At 40.2% G+C, this 19,239-nt stretch overlaps 1 protein-coding gene across 5 annotated transcripts in view; it reads left to right on the plus strand.

Annotated features, from left to right (window-relative positions):
- Positions 1–3,015: 3,015 nt before the first annotated feature.
- The window catches only part of CHCHD3 (coiled-coil-helix-coiled-coil-helix domain containing 3), a 261,763-nt gene continuing 245,539 nt past the window's right edge, over positions 3,016–19,239 (plus strand). For all 5 annotated transcript variants that reach the window (XM_081800074.1, XM_081800075.1, XM_081800073.1 and 2 more), the window contains exons 1-2: positions 3,016–3,281; positions 14,957–15,026. In XM_081800074.1, coding sequence (XP_081656200.1) covers positions 3,201–3,281; positions 14,957–15,026 — 151 coding nt within the window. In that variant the 5' untranslated portion in view covers positions 3,016–3,200. The remainder of the gene's footprint in view (positions 3,282–14,956; positions 15,027–19,239) is intronic.

Below are 19,239 nucleotides of genomic sequence, written 5' to 3' on the forward strand. Positions count from 1 at the left end.
CTCTTGTATGCACACACACACACACATACACACACACACTTACTGTTTTAGGGCTTCATTGTTTTTATATGATTCTACATACAATAATTGGCTGGGAAAGCCTTAAGGCTGATATCCTGCTCCGGCTTGCTGAATAAGTCTTAGGCCAGATTTTCAGAATGTTTTTATATTGATTGCCCCACAGAAGAAGCACTTTTCGATGATTTTAATTGGTTTGCTATAACTATGGCAACTATATGTCCTAGATTTTCTAGGATGATCCTGATTTCAAGGACTGATTTAATTGTCTCTATAAGTACACAAATAATAGTCAGAGCATGTGCTCCAATTTTTAGCTCAGAAAACATGATCTTTATATCTATCTTCTCTTCCAGCACAGGTCCTAGAATCTGAGTACTCTACTGGGCAGCTGAAATGCTACTCAGAAATGCTGGGGGAAAGGCTATGATGAACCACAGAGTCATTCACGTTTCTGGTTGGGGACCAAGAACAGGTCTCTCTCCTTCCTGATACCTCATCATGCTCAGCAGGGAGCCTGCTTTTCCCTTTCCCTCTCCCTCTTCCTGCCACTCCCCCCTGCTTGTGCTCTCTCTCTCTCTGTCAAATAAGAAACATCTTATTCTTGGAAAAAATGCCTATTCTAAAAATATTGGCCTATCTGTATCAATTTCAAGGCCAAGAGTCCCTTCCAAAGAAAATTTCTTGAGCTACCCAGAACCTGTGGTCTCCCTTTCTCTCTGGCCACAGCTTACTGGTGATCATCTAACTCAAGGCAGCATTTAATTAGCCAGTATCTGCTCTGTAAGAGTGGACTGGATTCTGTTTTTTTCTTCAGTTTAAGCTTTTTTTTTTTTTGGTAATGTTGTTTGGAAAGGATTATGAATTCTAAAGCATTTTTATATTGCCTAATAAGCCCACTTACATGTTTCTATATCATAAAAAGTGATGGCAATACACTACCTCTCATACTTAGACTTTGTTACCTTTATTTTGTTGAAAGAACTCATTTAATAGTTTAAGGACATAAATATATTCAAGATAACTAGAGGTTCCTTCATATCTCTACTCTCTCCTTAAGCTCTTGTAATTAGTTATTTTGATAAGAATTTATTGAACATCTGTTTTATGTAGAACCTCCAATATGTACTATTTATTGGAGTAATAAGTGAGGAGGGTGTGTATATGGAGGGAATGTGCCAAAGAAAGGAAAGACATAATCCCTGCGATTTTCAGTTTCTTGTAAAAGGAAGGTTTAAACATATTATACAATTTGAGAATAAGTACAAAGTAACATGCAGTCTCAAAACTGCAAAGTAGTATAATGCAATTTGGAAACATATATATATTGAAACTAACAAAATGATGACATGGACTAAATTCACTACTCTGCTACTGACCCCCAGGGACACAGAGATGAAAGAAATAGTCTGGGCCCTACCTAAAGATTCCTACAGTAATAAATCAGCACATAATTGAAACTCAAAAATGTTATCACAATTGAAGGGGTGCCTGGCTGGCTCAGTTGGAGGAGCATGCAACCCTTGATCTGGGGGGTGTGAGTTTAAACCCCATGTTGGATGTAGAGATTACTTAAATAAATAAAACTTTAAAAAAGTGTTATTGCAGTTTATGAATGCCTACGTATTAAGATGATGCTATGCTGTGTTGTGGTTGGTTTTTTTTTTTTTTTTTTTTAAAGATTTTATTTATTTGAGACAGAATGAGAGAGAGAGAGCACATGAGAGGGGGGAGGGTCAGAGGGAGAAGCAGGCTCCCTGCCGAGCAGGGAGCCCGATGCGCAGGGAGCCCGATGCGAGACTCGATCCTGGGACTCCAGGATCATGACCTGAGCCGAAGGCAGTCGCTTAACCAACTGAGCCACCCAGGCGCCCGTGGTTGGTTGTTTTTAATGTTGAAAGGGATTCAAGGAAAGTACTATCATTAGCCTAATTTCCAAATCTGCCTCTGTAAGACTAAAGTTACATAACTAAACTTACATGTCACAGGTATTTAGCAAATCATAATTTTATTTTTTATTTTTTGAAGTAGGCTCCACGCTGTGTGTAGAGCCCAAGGGCAGGCTCAAACTCAGAACCCTGAGATCAAGACCTGATCTGAGATCAAGAATCAGATGCTTAAATGACTAAGGCATCCAGGTGCCCCAGTAATAATTTTAAATGTGTGTGTAGATTACTTAAATATTATTTACTGGTCTTGTAGAGGTGATATTCTGAACTAGAAACTTTCTAAAATAGATTATCTAAACTTTGTCTGGTGTAGTTTTAATTCCTCCACTAATTTATTCCATTTTTATCAATCACTTAACTTTTCTTTGCCTCATCCTATTATGGCCTAACCAGCTTGTGCAACTTAAGTGGAAGGAGACACAAGAAAATGAATGATCTGCTTGCTTGGTACAAATAACTTGTTGTTTCTGTTTTCATACATGCAGATTTGAAAACCATATTTAAAATTTGTACTTCACAAATTTTACTTTACAAAACTCATAAGGCCATAGGTCAAGTTTTTTATTTTATTATTTTTTTAAGGCTAAGACTAAAATAAACGTTAAATTTTGCCTCAGGTTTTTATTGTTAGACATCTAGGTATGGTTCGTTAAGAGAGCGCATCTCCCTCATTAAACTATGAGTTCTTTTAGGAGAGACACTGTATATTTTAAGTCACCAACCTAAGTTCCTAGAACAATATTTTCAAAGTATGTTTTGTTAGATAAATGAACTTCTTTGAGAGCCGCCCGGTTAGAAACTTTCCGGACAGTCAAGACCACATCTCCCAGAATGCCATGCTCCCCTTGGCCTCTGGATCTGAGGAGAGAATGTCCCAGCCACCATTGCGCCTGAAGGAGACTACAATTCCCAGTACACCCAGGGGCTGCGGAAACCTTGTCAAATAGCCCCTGTTGCCATAGCATCCGGGTCCGGTCCAACCAATCCGGGCGCTCCTACTGAGTAGAGGCGGGTCATTCGTATCTCCGACCAACCGGAGGCATTTTTGTTGTGGCGCGTGACCGGAGGAGGCGGGAGCTGAGGACCGGCGCGTTCTCCTTGCTTCTTGGGGTCGTGGCCTTGCTCCCGCCTTGCAAGGCAAGGGTCCGGGCGCTTCCGCGCGCGTCTGTGCGCGTGGGGCTTGAAGTGCTCGTGCGTCCGGGCTAGGTCTCTGCGGGGGCAGAAGCAGGAGCCATGGGTGGGACCTCCAGCACCCGCCGGGTCACCTTCGAGGCGGACGAGAATGAGAACATCACCGTGGTGAAGGGCATCCGGGTGAGTGACAGTGGGCGGGCAGAGGGCCAGCACCCGGACTCGGACCCCAAACCTCCGACCTTCCCGGGACCCGCTCAGCCTGGTTTCCCCCGTCCCGGCCCCCAGTGTTGTCCGGCCCGAAGCCGAGTTCTCTGCAAAGAAGCTTGAAGTTTCAAGACTTGGGACATTCATTCAGAGATATTTCCTGGTTGTGTGCCAAGTGCTGAGCACTGTGCTGGGGCGGTTGGGGGAATGCCGCGTTGAATTAGACTCTCCAGGGGCTCGCAGTCTAGGGTTTGACTGTATTGCTCACTAGTTGTGGGACTTTATATGAAACCCCAGTCTTACCTTCTGTGAAATGGGACTTGTCTTACTCCTCCTGGGTTCAGGAGCCCCCACCCTCGTTTTGCACTGGCCCCGTTACCTCTCTCAAGGTGAATTGGCGTTTTGAGAACACCTTTATCTGCTCTTGGTCATTTTGTGCTCTCCCTTTGATACCACCCATTGCCGCACACTCACACACCCCGTAGACTTCTGCCTGGGGTGACTTCTAGCTTCTTCGCTTTCACTTGATAACCTCCTTTTTTCCTCCTCTGTGGCCTGCCGCCTAAGTTTTGGACTAGGCCTAGTTGCTTCAGGACAAGTGTCTGCCAGCCTGACAGGGCCTGAGATAGGTTTGCATATTTCAGGCCGCTGGCGAGTTGTATAGTCAGTTCTCAACTAGACGTTACAGAGAAATTATTCACGTCCCCCACATGTGCTTGACACATAAACTGAAAACTTGATTTTTCTCTAGGGTTTTTAGTACACCAGCACTAACTTCATTAACACTTTCTTCGCTGCACCTGAATCTGGAGCCGCTCGTTTTTGAAAGTATGCTTGAACCTAGTAAATAAAGCAATTTCACTTCTGAAAGTTTTATAATATTTTTAAATTTTTCCTCCTCTGTTATTAGACAACCAACATAAGTAAATGAAATGTGTAAATGATTTTTAGCATCTGTTATCAGGAAATAAAACTTCTTAAATATTTAAAATGTTTAAAAACTTTTACTCTGAAACTGTTACCTTGAGAAGAATTTATTAAAGTTTCCTTTCTAGAAACTCAGACTGTTGAACTCAATTTTTGGTCTGTGACCACCATTTCTTTATATCATATTAATTAATGATAGCACCACCTTTTGTAATAGAATGTCTGATGCTGCATTGCATTGTTGTGGTTTAGTTTGTACTCTTTGGAGTAAAATAAAAACTATCAACTCTGAGTTTTATGCAGAGATTTGTTTAATCTTGCCTTAGGCTTTGACTGTTCCATACCTGAAGGTGAAAAAGAAAAGTAAGGGAGAGCAAAATAAATTTTGGGTGAGAAGACACTTGCCAGAACAATGTATAAATCCATATTCTCTTGCCCTAATACAGACACGGTGATGAGAGCAAACAAAATTAAAAGAAAATTTGGCAACAGCACAGGCATTTATATCAAGTATTAGGTAAGATTAAATAGGATAAGTATGACGACTGGGTAGATCTTGGACTAAAATGGAGAGATTGTTTAAAAAACTTTTTCTAAACTTTTTAAGTAAAAGAAGCTGTGTCTTTTGGCCACTCAACCTAACAGAAATATTCTTTATTTTTGTCTTTTCTCACAGAGTATATTTTATTTATATTATTATAATTCAGGCACACACCGTGCTTCTTTTGACCTCTATGCTTTAGTTTTCTTCAGGATACACCCTTCACCTGGAATGCCCTTGCCGTGTTCTCCCACTTGCTTCAAATCCTTCTTTCTCAAGCTTGATTTGCATCACTGTGCTTTAGTTTTGTCATCTGCAAAATGATGGGCTTGAGTACATCTCTAAGATCTCTGATCTTTTCCAGTTCTGAAATTCTTTGTGTGTCTAGTGGCACTCTACATTTCTTGTAGTCATACTCAGCCCATTGCAATTTCCTCTAAAAATGACACCCTCTTGAATTGTTGAGTCCTAGGGGGTCATCCTGAGTTCTTTGAGGTCCTGTTCAAAAGAGCGTTAGTTTGGAGTTAAACAGACCTTGGTTTAAGTCTTCAGATTAGATGTTTACTATCTGCAGCTTTGGGAAAATCACTTCTTTATATTTGGTAAGAAGATGAGGTAAGGTATCTAAAGCATGTAGCACATTGTAGATTTTTAATAAAAAGCAGCTGTTATGATAAGGTTCCTTCACATCCAATAATGAAGATTCTCTGGAGGTGCTATGTAGTTAGTATAGTGGCCAGAGCACTTCCTTTGGAACCTGGCAACCTGGGTTTAGTCCTAGCTCTGCCTTTCACTAGGCTCTATGGCCCTGGACAAGTCACTCTTCATTGTGTTTCCTTGTTCAGTAAGTCTAGATACTGTAGCCTGCTTGTATTACTTATGTATCAAGCACTGCTTGTGAGAAATCTGACATAATGTATACAAGCATTTAGTGTTTTGACAGTGTTTAGTACTTATATGAGTAGTAGCTATTATTAGAGTTATTCAAGGGAATGGATATATAAACTTACATTGAACTTAATTAAAAATAAGAGCATATTGTGCTCCAACAGGTATACCTAAAAGATGTGGACTGGAAAAAAATAAATAAATATGTGGACTGAGAAGTAGGAGTCCTGCGTTCTGTAGCTGATCACCCGTGTGATTTTTCTTTAGGCAGTTTGTATATTTTTCGGCTGATCTTTGTATTTTTCTTAGCTCAAAACAGTCCCTTAAGATGGACAAAGAGATAAAGTACTTCCACTTCCAAGGAACAGAGTAAAAGGAGGAGAGGAACTCCTTCTAAGTTGCCCTTCTCTAAGAGGTAAGGTTTGGAACCACATGAGACAGAAATAAATCACACCCTCATCTTCATAATATTTTTCTCATCTCTTCCAGACATGTCTTAATCAAACTGACTAAAAGACTAAGACCCATTTTTGTCACTTGGTGTTCCTTCCATGTAGCATAGGTCATCTTCTTTGTTTCCCTCTGAGGCTAAGGATAAGCAACAATCTTGGTATCATAAGTGAGCCACTGTTTTTGGCTCAGTTGATTAAAACATGGTGCCGATGAGGCGCAAACTTCAGTGTTTGAACTGCGGCTAGGTTCATTCAACTTAGCTGAAGAAAATGTTCCAAATTTCCCCAATTGTCTAATATTTATGTCATCGCTCCTAAGAAATGAGTGTGGAGCAACGATTCACGGACTCAGTCACTGCTGGAAAACCAATTCTGCGTTCCACTGATAAGGATAGTAATTTCATCTTCATTTATCTTAATACAGGAAGAATAATATTTAGTAAGCAACATAAGGCTTTCAGTAACTAGGCTGTGTCTATTAATAGATATGTTTTCCCAGATTTTTCTTGCTGAAAATGTCCTCAACGGCTAGCAATTAAAGGACCTACTTACAATTTTAAGTTTAAAGTTTATTCTCACCTACCAGGTGTTATTTTCATGGTATTTATAGCATTTTGTTTATTTCCTTTATCCTTAGCAATTGATAGCTTTCCCTCCACTTGCATAAAATCACCCATATTCTTACACCTGATTCCAACTTCAAATCTGAAACAACTCATGGGTTGGATGAAAGGCCACCCTCTTGCCTTGCCTTCCTCTCCAAGTCTAAAATAATTTCTAGGGGTAGAAAGACCAGGCATTTTCATTACTCATATTACATGTGCTTAATAGGATTTTTCTGAGCACCTGCTGTGCCGGTTTGGAAGGTATGTTTACCACTCAGTCTTTCACTGGTTTATCTGAAACATCAAAGCTGTGAGTGAATTCTTCCAGAGCAAATGTCAACTTCAATGAGTATCATTTTCAAAGTAATATTTATCGTGCTTTCCAGGCATAAATGAATCTCTGCAACTGGCCTTGAAGCTGCAAGCTGAAATTCATAGGAGCCATACATGTAGTAGTGTGGATACTCACATGGAACACAACTAAGGCTTTGGGGAAGTATTGGCAGTTGGGAGCCCCTAAATGAAAAGATTATTTAATGTGAGATGTTGTTGAGGATTCTGGGGAGAGTATATTAACAGAGGCAACAAATCCGGTCAGTCATTGGGAGTGTTGAGGGATGTTGTCGAGGTAATTCAGCTAGCTGGTGGACAGTTGGTCCCTTTCCAGTTTAGATATCTATGACTCTCTTGGGCAGAGTACCGTGTTAAGCTTTCTAGGACTTTTCTTTTTAAAGCTCTAAGATTTTATACAGACAGTAGAAGTTCATTTCCATTAATGGCAAATGCAAAGAAATATAAATGGCAAATTACAAACATAAGCTAAAAGTTACTATATAAATCTGTATATCTTTCCCTTCCCCTGCCATGCCCTTAAGTAAGGATTTAGGAGTAATATCGTCCAAATAATAATGGCAGTTTTTGGAGCCTATGTCTTAAAATGGTAGTTGAAAAAAGCGAACCAATACTCTCACAGAAGATGACCTATGCTACATGGAAGGAAGACCAAGTGACAAAAATGGGTCTTAGTCTTTTAGTCAGTTTGATTAAGACATGTCTGGAAGAGATGAGAAAAATATTATGAAGATGAGGGTGTGATTTATTTCTGTCTCATGTGGTTCCAAACTTTACCTCTTAGAGAAGGGCAACTTAGAAGGAGTTCCTCTCCTCCTTTTACTCTGTTCCTTGGAAGTGGAAGTACTTTATCTCTTTGTCCATCTTACGCAGCCTTCTGTTTCTGAGAATACTGGATTCTAGATTGGTGGGTGGTGTATTTGTGCTCATTTTAGATACGACCAGCCAAGGGGGGTGGGGAGACTTGAGTGGGAAGACTGTAGAACATGACCCACATCTTTTTCTCCTCTCTGGAGCACATGTTGGTGTGGTGAGTGGTATAGCCTAGAACTTAGTAAGCCCCATTTACTTAAATCTCACTTTAGCAGCAGTAGAGAATAAGGCAGATAATCAAAGTCAAGGGACTGAATTCTGTGATGTTGACAGGCCCTGGCCCTCTTCTCTTGGTTAACCCTTAGAGTAGAACAGTGTTTCTTTTAGTTTATAGATTATTGTAAATCTGTAAGCTATGGGCTCTGCCCAGAACAATGGAATAAGCAGACCGTTTTGCATACAGCTGAGGAATTAATCCATAGATCCCCAAGTCCATGGACCTCAGGGCATAATTCCAGTGTGTGTGTGTGTGTGTGTGTGTGTGTGCATGCGCACGTGTGTGAGAGAGAGAGCGCACCATTCTTTGCTGCAAATACTTTTTGCACATGGTATTTGCCTTGATGGGGAGTGCAAGAGAGGTCTAGAAACTAGGTATAGTTGCTACAGATCTTTAAATAGGACAAAAGCTTTTCTAACAGAAGTACCCTGTTTAAGGAATGATGTTTCCTGAAGATGCTTCTCTTAGTGAGGGCTTATCCAGCCCTTGCAGAAGCTTATGTTCTACCTCTGACCCTATTTTGGGTCAGTTCACATCACAAGAGTTGTTCTAAAGCTACAGATTGTGTATATAACCCTGATCAGCATCTCTAAATCTTGTCAGCTGCTTCATGAGTACCCCAGTTCACAGAGATCAGGTGAGTGTGCCAGTCTGAACTTATTTCTGCAACTGGCAGGTCAGCTCAGCTGGAATTAACTGGAGATACAGAGGATAACACAGCATGGCAATTACCTTGGATCAACATGGCTGAGAATGTACTGGGGATAGGGTGAATCATGATTGGAGTAAGCAGAGTGCTACTGTAGGCTGCCATGGATGTGCCTTTGGAAGGGCCTGAGGATCCAGTTATGAAGATTGTAAGGACAAAAGAGGGAGGTTGACTCAACACAACCCTGCAATATGTTTATCACCTCAAAAGATGAATTGTGCTCCTTCGGATGACATGCTTATAAATTTACTGAAATATAATCAAAGACCACATTGGAAAATGTTTTGAATTGATACTAGAATTTAAGTAGCAAGTTTTGAGGCATCAGGTAAGCCACAAAAATAAAAAGAAACAATTAGTGATTAGGCTGAAGGGGACACTGCACTTTACCCAAAGAGCATGCATAGATAGGATAAATGAGCACTTTATATAATCATACTGGGGCTTAGGTAGCTGCTTCTGGCAATAGCTGTAGCCCTGGTCTTCATGCACTGTGTAGTGAAGGAGCTCAGCACAAACTCTGGTCAGTTGGTGAATGGACTAAGATGAACTGATCAGTCCAAATTCCCATGACTGGAGTTGTATTGGTAATAACTTTACCAAATATGTGTGTAGCACGTTATAGTTTATGATGCACCTGTAATAGTCCCTATAACTTGGGCTTAGGTGTTCTTCAATTTCAGACAAGGAAAATGAGGCTGATGGAGATGACTTCCTTAGGATTGTATAGCTAGGGGGTGGCCAGTGCGTTTTCCTCTGTTCAGGTCGGCCTTTAGTTATACTCTCAAGAAATGATACTTTCGAGGCTGCTTTAGTCACTGGAAGGACTTTTGTAGTATTCATTTTGAAAGTAGCAATAGGTAATGGCAATATATAAATTTTGATGAGAATAGATGAAGTGGTATTCAGAAGAAAGGGTAGCCTGTCTCCAATAAGGTGAAGGCTTAGGGCTAACACTTGATTTTTAGCAAACACGTTCACTTTCCGATTGGGTAGAATATATATTTAGTGTAGTCGTAATTCTTTGACTTTGGCCTGAACTATGGAAATATAAATTAAAATATAAAATTATATACATATATATTATGTGAAATTAACTTTATATACTTTAGCCCTAAACAAATTATATTAAATATGTAACATATACAATATATTGTATATAATAGTATATAATACATGGTATATATGGTAGTATATGATATGTAGTATATAATATACATAGTATCTTATAGAATACTATATTATTATTTTTTTTAAGTTTTCACAGTTCATTACTACCAACTAGCTATCACAGGCATGTCACTTAACTTCTTTGTACCGTAGTTTCATCTTTAAAACAGAGATTAGAATAGATAATTGCTAAGCTTCCTTCCAGTTTTCATATGGTAGGATTCTGTGGTTCTGGGGGAATATCTCAGTGATATATTGAATTTTCTATATATCAAGAAAACTGATATGAACTAAAATAGCACAGCTAAACTAATCCTTTCCTATAAGAAAAAACACAAAGACCATGTTAAAGCTCAACTTCCCAAACTTTACTAGACCCATTCTCTCTTTAGCCAGACCAATGAATAGCCCATCACATAACACCAAATATCTTAATTACTAAGTTATTTTAAATTACATTGCAAGCCCATTAAAATATATTAAGTCTATGCCACAGTTTTCCTGCATAGAATACTATATTAAAATAGCCTATAAATACATATAATATGTAGTATATTACATTATATATCGAATCAGCTTTATATACATTATGTATCAATTAAAATAGCTTTAAGATTCTAAAACTTAGAAGGCTCATTTTTATCTCCTTAAGAGGAAGTGAATTTATTTTTACATAGGATTGTAGGGCTGTATTGTTTAGCAGAGAAAGCACTGGACTAGAGATTGGGGGTTGCTGCTTATCCTGATGCTACCAGAAAGTGGATGTTACTCAGGACTTTTTTCCTCACCTATAAATTGAGAGGATTGTGGTCAATCTTAAAGGGTTTTTTCCTAAGATATATCTCAGCTTCACAGATGAGTTTCAGCAGCAATGTCAGTGGCTGTCTGTTGTTAGAAAAGAAGCAACTGGCCCTGACATCTTCAAATATAAAGTCCCTTGACGTTGTCCTTTCTAACTTCCATTTCTCGTCCAAGAGTCGTCTTGGGATTTTCCTCCAAAGACCCCAGCTTTTGAGCTGTAGTCTTTCCATTAACTGTCTCCCCTGCATTCTGGTTTGGGTCCTGAGATGTAAGTAACTGCTCAGGTACAAACTGTTTTGTTCACTCATGTATCACAAGGGCCTTAATTAGTGCTTGGCCGAGTAAACATTTAGTGAATGATTCAGTAATATACAGGAGCTCACAGTTTTGTGGAAAGGCAAATACTTGTTCTGTCATGGAGTGCCATGTAGGGAGATTTGTGCAGGATATGGTGGGGCACAAATAAGGGTAGCCTTGGGTAGGCGGACTTGGAATGGAGTGGGGAACTGATTTGGTCAGAGAAGGCTTTAGGATGTTTGAACTGGATTTGAAAGGTGATTCCTTCCCATGGGGCCAGGGGAGAAGGCAGTGTAGTCATGTGTAAAGGCAAAGAGACGGCATCCAGTAAGTAGCCGGTATGGGTAGAGAACAAGGTATGAAGTATTAAAGCAAAGTCTATGGAAATTGAGGTTGGAGAGTTAGGTTGTGACCAAATGACGAGGAAGTCTTGAGTGCTGTGCAGAAGAATTTGGACTTCTTTGTCAACGGAAGGTATGAAGGATTTTGAAGCAGGGAGTTACCATAATCAGATTTGCATTTTAGGAGGATTATTGAATTAGGGCAGGGGAAATGGGATGGGAGAAGAAATGTGTTCATTAAATACTTAGGGGTTGAGGAATTCATAGCAAAGAGAAAGAGGGAGAACGAAGAGTCAGGGTCAAGTCCTATGTTTTAATTTAGAAAGCTGGGTGGAGGTGGTGTCATTAATGAGATAAGGAAAGCAAGAAGAAGAGATTTTGGCAAACATGAATTCAATTTAGGACATGTTGGGTTTGAGGTGCTTGTGGTCTGTCCAAGAGAAGGTGTCCTTTAGGCAGTTCAGTGTATAGATCTAGCTTTTGGAACACAGGTCTTGGGCTGGAGATAAAGGATTTAGAATGCATTAATTTATCAACTGCAGTTAAAAGTCAAGGGAGTGGGTGGGTGGGAGGGATGGGGCGGCTGGGTGATAGACATTGGGGAGGGTATGTGCTATGGTGAGCGCTGTGAAGTGTGCAAGACTGTTAAATCACAGATTGTACCTCTGAAACAAATAATACATTATATGTTAAAAATATATAAAAAAGAAGAAGATAGCAGGAGGGGGGGAAATCGGAGGGGGAGATGAACCATGAGAGACGATGGACTCTGAAAAACGAACTGAGGGTTCTAGAGGGGAGGGGCTTGGGAGGATGGGTTAGCCTGGTGATGGGTATTAAAGAGGGCACATTCTGCATGGAGCACTGGGTGTTATACACAAAGAATGAATCATGGAACACTACATCAAAAACTAATGATGTAATGTATGGTGATTAACATGACATAATAAAGAAAAAAGAGAAAAGTCAAGGGAGTGGATGAGATGACCAACGAGAGCACTTAGAGTGAGAAGAGAATAAAGGCAAAGAAGCGAATGTGGGGCCCTCTAGCATTTAAGGGTAGGCAGGGAAGGGGAAGATGTGGCCAGAGTCCTAGGTCAGTCAGAGTAGTGGGAGGTCAGAAGAGCCAATGGAGGGGTTTCCAGAAGAGGACAGTGACCAAAGGTGTTAGATGCTAAAGGGAAGCCATGTAACTTAGGTGTTTTATAAATATAAATATAAAAGGTTATTTGGTCATTGGTGACTTTTACAAGGATACCGCTGTATTGGGTTATAAGCTAGATGGTGGTGAGTCAAGGAAGTGGAAGTGGGAAGGTCTTTGTAGATAGAGGAGAGGGATCATCCAGTTACATGGCCCAGAAACCCGGATGTCCTGATGACTTATGCTTCACTTCCACATCTAGTCAGACACTGAGTCTGGCAGTAAAGCAGGGTACCTGAATGGGACCTTGAGACTCAGACTTCCTGGGTTTGAATCCTGGCTCTGTTACTGATGAAATGTAAAATCCAGAGCAGGTTATTTAATCAGGCCGTGCTTCAGCTTCTCACCTATACAGTGGAGATAATAAAAGTATCTATTTCCTATAATTGTTAAGGATTAAATGAGTAAAGTGTTCTGTTTAGTGTAATGCCTGGCACATAATAAGCAATCAGTGAATGTTAGCTATTTTGAATCCTAAATATCTTTTGAATGTATTCCCTTTGGATTACCATAATAGTTTTTTTTTTAAATATGTATAATTTACATAAATTCACCTGTTTCTGTGTACAACACTTTTTAATAAATTTACTGAATTGTGCAACCATCAGCACAATCCAGTTTTAAAACATTTCCATCAAACCAATAAGATCTGTCATGTCCATTTATAGTTAATCCCCATTCCTACTCTAGCCTTAGGCATCTACCTCTCTACTTTCTATCTATGCAGAGTTGCCTTTTCTGGGCATTTCATATAAATGGAATTATACAATATGTAGCCTTTTGTGTCTGGCTTTCTTCCCTTAATTGTTTAGCTCTGCCCATATTGTAGCATGTATCAGAACTTCACTTCTTTTTATTGCTGAATTGTATTCCATTGTCTGGATACATAATGTTTTGTTTATCCATTCACCAGTAGATGGACATTTGCTTGGTTTCACTCCTGCTATATTATGAATAATGCCCCGTAAACATTTCTGCACCAATCTTTGTGTGGACATATGTTTAATAGCTTCTTAATTGATCCTTTAGCTTCCTTCAGGGGTCCTCCTGATTCTGTTCTTGTCCCCCTCCAGTCTGTTCTCTGCATTGTAGCTAGAGTGATCTTTCTAAAATGTAAGTCTGATCTTGTCACTACCCTGCTTAAAATCCTTCAGAAGTGCCCAGTTGCCCTCAGAATCAGTTCAAATCTTCGGAATCTAAAATCTTATTTCACTGTTTCCCTCTCCCCCTCTCCAGCTTCCCGCTTCAGGCATTCTTCCATTCATTCATATTGTTTCAGTCATTTATTTAGCCATTCATCCAATTAACCAGTCTTATTGAGGCTCTGGGGACATAATAGGACAGCCAAATGCTAGCTTTCATGGAGCTTCCTTTTGAGTGTAAAAGGCAGACACACAAGAATGCCTCACATAGTGGTGAGTGCAATAAAGAAAATAAAAAGAATGGTATGATAGTAACTCAGGGGCTGAGGACTCTCAGAGCCTCCGCCTCATTGCCATCTGCCTACTTGTTATCTGTGTTTAGTGTCTGATGGTGGCAAGCCTTGTTTCTCATCTATACCGCCGTGTGTTTCCCTCTTCTTGGAGTACTGTTATGCTACGTCTTCTCTTCCTAACACCTGTTTATCTTTTCCAGCCCCAGCCCCAAACCCTGGCTAGATGTCCTGTCCATTATGCTTTCTGTATACTTCCATTCCAGGCCAGCTGACTTAGGTGGTGCCCTTCCCATTACATTTCGCTGCCTGATGATTGTTTCTTCTACTCCACTTTAAGCAACTCGATGATTATTGAATACCCTAAGTCTAGCCTAGTTCCTGGCAGAGATTTGGTGCATAATAAAATCTGTTGAAAGAGCAATTGTTTGTGATTAGCTTGAACAGGAGGGAGGGAAGGATACCATTTCCTTTGGGACGGGAGGGAAGGAAGGAGCTAAGACCTGTTGTTTGCAAAATTAATTTGTAGGATTAGGGGAGGAAAGTCGAAGGAGTTTTCTTGGCTTACATTTTCTCATAGATTACAATTTAGCGCATTGTACAAAACGAGGAGAGAAGTTATTTATAATGAGCAGTTAGCAGTGCATTAGAAGAAATAAAGAAGTAGTGCTGTGGGGTGCATCTTGAAATCTTAAAACTGTTCTTCCTTCTAGTTTTATAGCAATTAGGTTTCTTTAGGCCATTTATTATACATGTTGATGTAGATGACTACATTACTTGGATGCTATCGTACTATTTTCTTTCTTGTTTTTCATAATTGATTTTATTTTGATGTTGCCTTTTCAGCTTTCGGAAAATGTGATTGATCGTATGAAGGAAACCTCCCCATCTGGTTCGAAATCTCAGCGGCATTCTGGTGTGTATGGTGCCTCAGGTTTTCAAAATTTTAATTTCAGAATTTTTAGTAGGAAAACTGTAAGTGATAAAAGTTTACTTGATAGTCAAGTTCTTTTGCACTTCTTTCTGTCTGTTGTGTTTTGGGTGTTTGGCTTTTTATATGGAATATTAGAAATTAGTACCACAGTTTCTTTTAAAACATTTTGCACAAAAAAGAGAATGAATTGACTATCAAGCAGTCTTGGGAGAATTTTTTTTCTGATCCAGCTTCTGAACCCTCTATTAAGCTTTGGCAGGTTACTTCATATCTTTTGTGTAAAATGGACTACTTGTAGGAATATTAGAGATTAAGGAGCAAATATTTATAATAAAATATTGAACTTAGAAAATAATTGATTTACTATTTGCAAATTGTGAACATCACCAATGCTTTTATTTTCTAATAGATTTCTTCTAAGTTTATAAACAGTTTATTTCTTCTCAGTCTTAATTATTGATGAAAATAAGATGTTAAATGACATTTACAGAGAATTATTAAGCCTCATTTTATTTGTGGATCCCATGGGATAAGAGGCTATCTCTCTTTTCTTTGCTCTCTCCTACCCCATCCATTTATTCATCCAACAAATATTTATTGAGCACCTGCTATGTGTCTGGTACTGTTCTTGTTGCTGCCCAGTTTGATGGATGGACATGCTGTTTATTGGAGAAATGGTAATGAGAAAATAATCGAGATGATTTATCTTGGACTAAGTAGTTTCTGTACTTATTAGAAAGGGTATTGTGTGGTAAATCTGCCTCCAGACTGAAATACATTGAGAAAGATGGGATGCTGCCCAAATGCCATTCACTTGGGGACAGTTGTGACCTTACTAATTATTACTTGTAACCATGAATTGAGCTTCTGATATGTTTAAAGCAGAGGACTAACCCTGTGAGGAAGGGACTTCTTACTCAAATAGTTGAGTAAGAAGTAATGAATAACAAGTAGTTCTTGCTCTTATGAAACTCCTTTTTCAGTGGGAGCATTAAGAGGGGTTCACCGTTCATTAACGTTGACCACTTCCTCCTTGCTGGAAATCCTTTCTTTGGCTTCTGGACCACACTCTTGGTTTTCCTCCCACCTTACTGGCATCTTCAGCCTAGTTGTCTTTGCTCAATTCCACTAAGTAATCTCATCCTGTTGTATGGCTTTTGAATGGTAATGTAGATGCCTGTGACTCCTACAATTGTATTGCTAGCCTTGACCTCTCTCTGAAACAAAACTTAGGCAGCTGCCTACTTGAAATCTCCACTTTCAGATCTTCAACTTAACATCTCCAAAAACAAGCCTTTCTATTCTTCCCCAGACTTGCTTTTCTCTGTCTTTCCCAGTAAATGGCACAGGTGGTCAAGCCCCATACCTGGGCCCCATCCTTTCCTTACTCCCTACATTAGGCCATAAGCCAGTTCTGTCCTGTCTGTCTCCACAACACATCTGAGTATGACCCTTTCACATGTGTCTTTGTGGCTGCAGCCCTGATCCAGACAACCAGTGGCTCTCACCTTGCCTTCTTAGGAGCCTTGTAATTGGGTCCCTATTTCCTCTCTCATCCCCTTACACTTTGCCACGCACACAGAGGCCTTAGCAATCCTAGAGAAAAAAATTAATCAGTCCATGTCACATCCCAGTGGTGGTTCTCCATGGTACATGGAATATAATTTGAACAGCTTTCCTTGGCCTCTGAGGAGGCACACCATGACTGGACCCTTTTTGTTTTTTATCTCATCATTTATCATCTCCTACGACCCTTCTTTTACTTATGCACAGTGGCTGCCATCTCCATCAGAAGATAAGCTCCAGGGACCTTGTTCCTTGTCTGTTTGTTCACAGCAGAATTCCCAGCTTCTAGGATAGTTCTTAGTGCTTAGTGTTGAGTTACTTTAGGGCAGATGCCATTTTATATATACACACACACACACACACATATATATTTTTTAAAGATTTTATTTATTTTTAGGTTAGAGAGAGAGAGCATGAGCAGAGGAAGTGACAGAGGGAGAGGGAGAAGCAGACTCCCTGCTGAGCAGGGAGCCCGATGTGGGGCTTGATCCCAGGACCCTGGGATCATGACCTGAGCTGAAGGCAGATGCTTAACCATCTGAGCCACCCAGGCGCCCCTATATATATATATATTTTTTTTTTTTTAAGATTTTATTTATTTATTTGACAGAGAGAGACAGCAAGAGAGGGAACACAAGCAGGGGGAGTGGGAGAGGGAGAAGCAGGCTCCTGGCTGAGCAGGGAGCCCGATGCGGGACTCGATCCCAGGACCCTGGGATCATGACCTGAGCCGAAGGCAGACGCTTAACCGACTGAGCCACCCAGGCGCCCTATATATATATTTTTTTTAAGAGAGAGAGCACGTGTGTGTGTGAGAGTGGGGGAATGGAGGGGCAGGGAGAGAATCTCAAGCAGGCTCCACGTCCAGCATGGAGCCTGACATGGGGCTTGATCTCACGACATTGAGATCATGACCTGAGCCAAAATCAAGACTCGGACGCTTAACCAACTAAGCCACCCAGGCACCCCCATTATACATTTTGAAAGTAGCTACTCATGATCATTCTGGAATATAATTCTGTAAATTTAATTCAGGTGACATTTATTGAATGTCCACTATTGTGCAAATAATTAAGGTCTGTACAGAAACAAAACAAAAATCTTTCAAAAAGTTTGGGGTTTTTGGGCAGAAACAACTAAGTATATAACAAGACTATAAGAAAGATAGAAGCATAAGAGAAACCTAGATGATATTAAAATTAAGTATATCAGGTATTCTGGCTTACGAATAACTTTTGGTGTGTGGATATTTTTTAAATTGGAGTTTGATCTAAAATATGATTTGTTTTAGGTAGATTTCTTTTCTGCCTATTGTGTTGGAGAGAGGATGATAATGGTGATGATGACAAGAAATAAGGAAGAGTGATAAATATACTTAATGTCATTTGTACTTAAATAATTTCATTTGTGTGTCTGGCACTCTGCTAAATCCTTTATATGTCTTAATCTCATTTGATCCTTATAACCCTGTGAGGAAGGGACTGTTATCAGCCCATTTTACACAGAAGGAAACTGAAACTTGACCTGATTAATTTTCTTGCCTAAAGTCACAAAGCTGGTAAGCAAAGGAGGCAGCAGTTGAATTCTATGCTGTTTGACTGTGAGCTACTCTGTTTTATTATAATCTGCAGGACACCTTGCTAATTTTTGTGGAAGGAAAGTGACAGAATCTAGTTGGAGGGAAAGAGATCCCTTCTAGTGATGTGCTGCTTGAGTTTAGGAAAGAACCTTCTATTTATTAGCAATTGTTCCTTCTTCTAGCTTTTCCCCATGTTGGTTCTCATTCAGTAATGTGTTGAAGGAGAGAAGGTGTTTTCCTTCTTGGGTTGGTTTCTTGAACTGATACTTTGAGAGAGTGGGTGTGAGTGGGAAGGCTTTCTATGAATGCTCATGGTCTGGGCTGCAGTGCATGACCTGACATTGTGGTGCGCCCTGGCTGTGCTGAGGGATCCATCCCTTCCCATTTCTAGGTTTGACATGACTGATGAACACTGGTCCATGACCAGCCTGGCTGCTGAAAACTCTTGGAATGCCACCTCGTGGTTTGGTGGTCAGGTTAGAACTGAACTCCATGGTAGCCCCTAGTCACATGTGGCTTGAAGAGTTAAATTAAAATTAATTAAAATGAAGTAAAATTGACATTTAAGCTCCTCAGTTGCATTCGTCATATTTCAGTGCGCAGTAACCCCATGCAGCTAGTGGCTATCTTGTCGGACAGTGCAGATACAGGACACTTTCATCATTGCACAAAGTTCTGTTGCACAGTCTAGTCTAGAATATGTCAGGGTGTGGCTTTGGGAGGTCCATCAGATGATTTTAATGAGGTCGATGGTGCTGTGTGTTTGTGAATCTTGTTGCCCACCTTTCCCACCTCCCAGCTCCTCCCCCAGGATTGTGAGTGAATGGACACTTCAGGGAATATGTCCCTGGGGTGTGCTGTCTTCACCGCAGTCTATAGAAGAGCTTCCTGACCTGTGTGTTACGGGTGTATTGGAGGTATGGATTCTCTGGACTCCCGAGTAACTGGGGTACACCTGTGCCCTCATGTTCCACACAAATACTTGCTTGTTTTGTCTGTACCATGATGTGGTACATGATACGGCCCCCTAAATAGAACATTTCTCTCACC

The sequence above is a fragment of the Leptonychotes weddellii genome, chromosome 12 (genome assembly GCF_054177405.1).
Source record: "Leptonychotes weddellii isolate Sample4059 chromosome 12, ASM5417740v2, whole genome shotgun sequence".
Taxonomy (NCBI): Eukaryota; Metazoa; Chordata; class Mammalia; order Carnivora; family Phocidae; genus Leptonychotes; species Leptonychotes weddellii.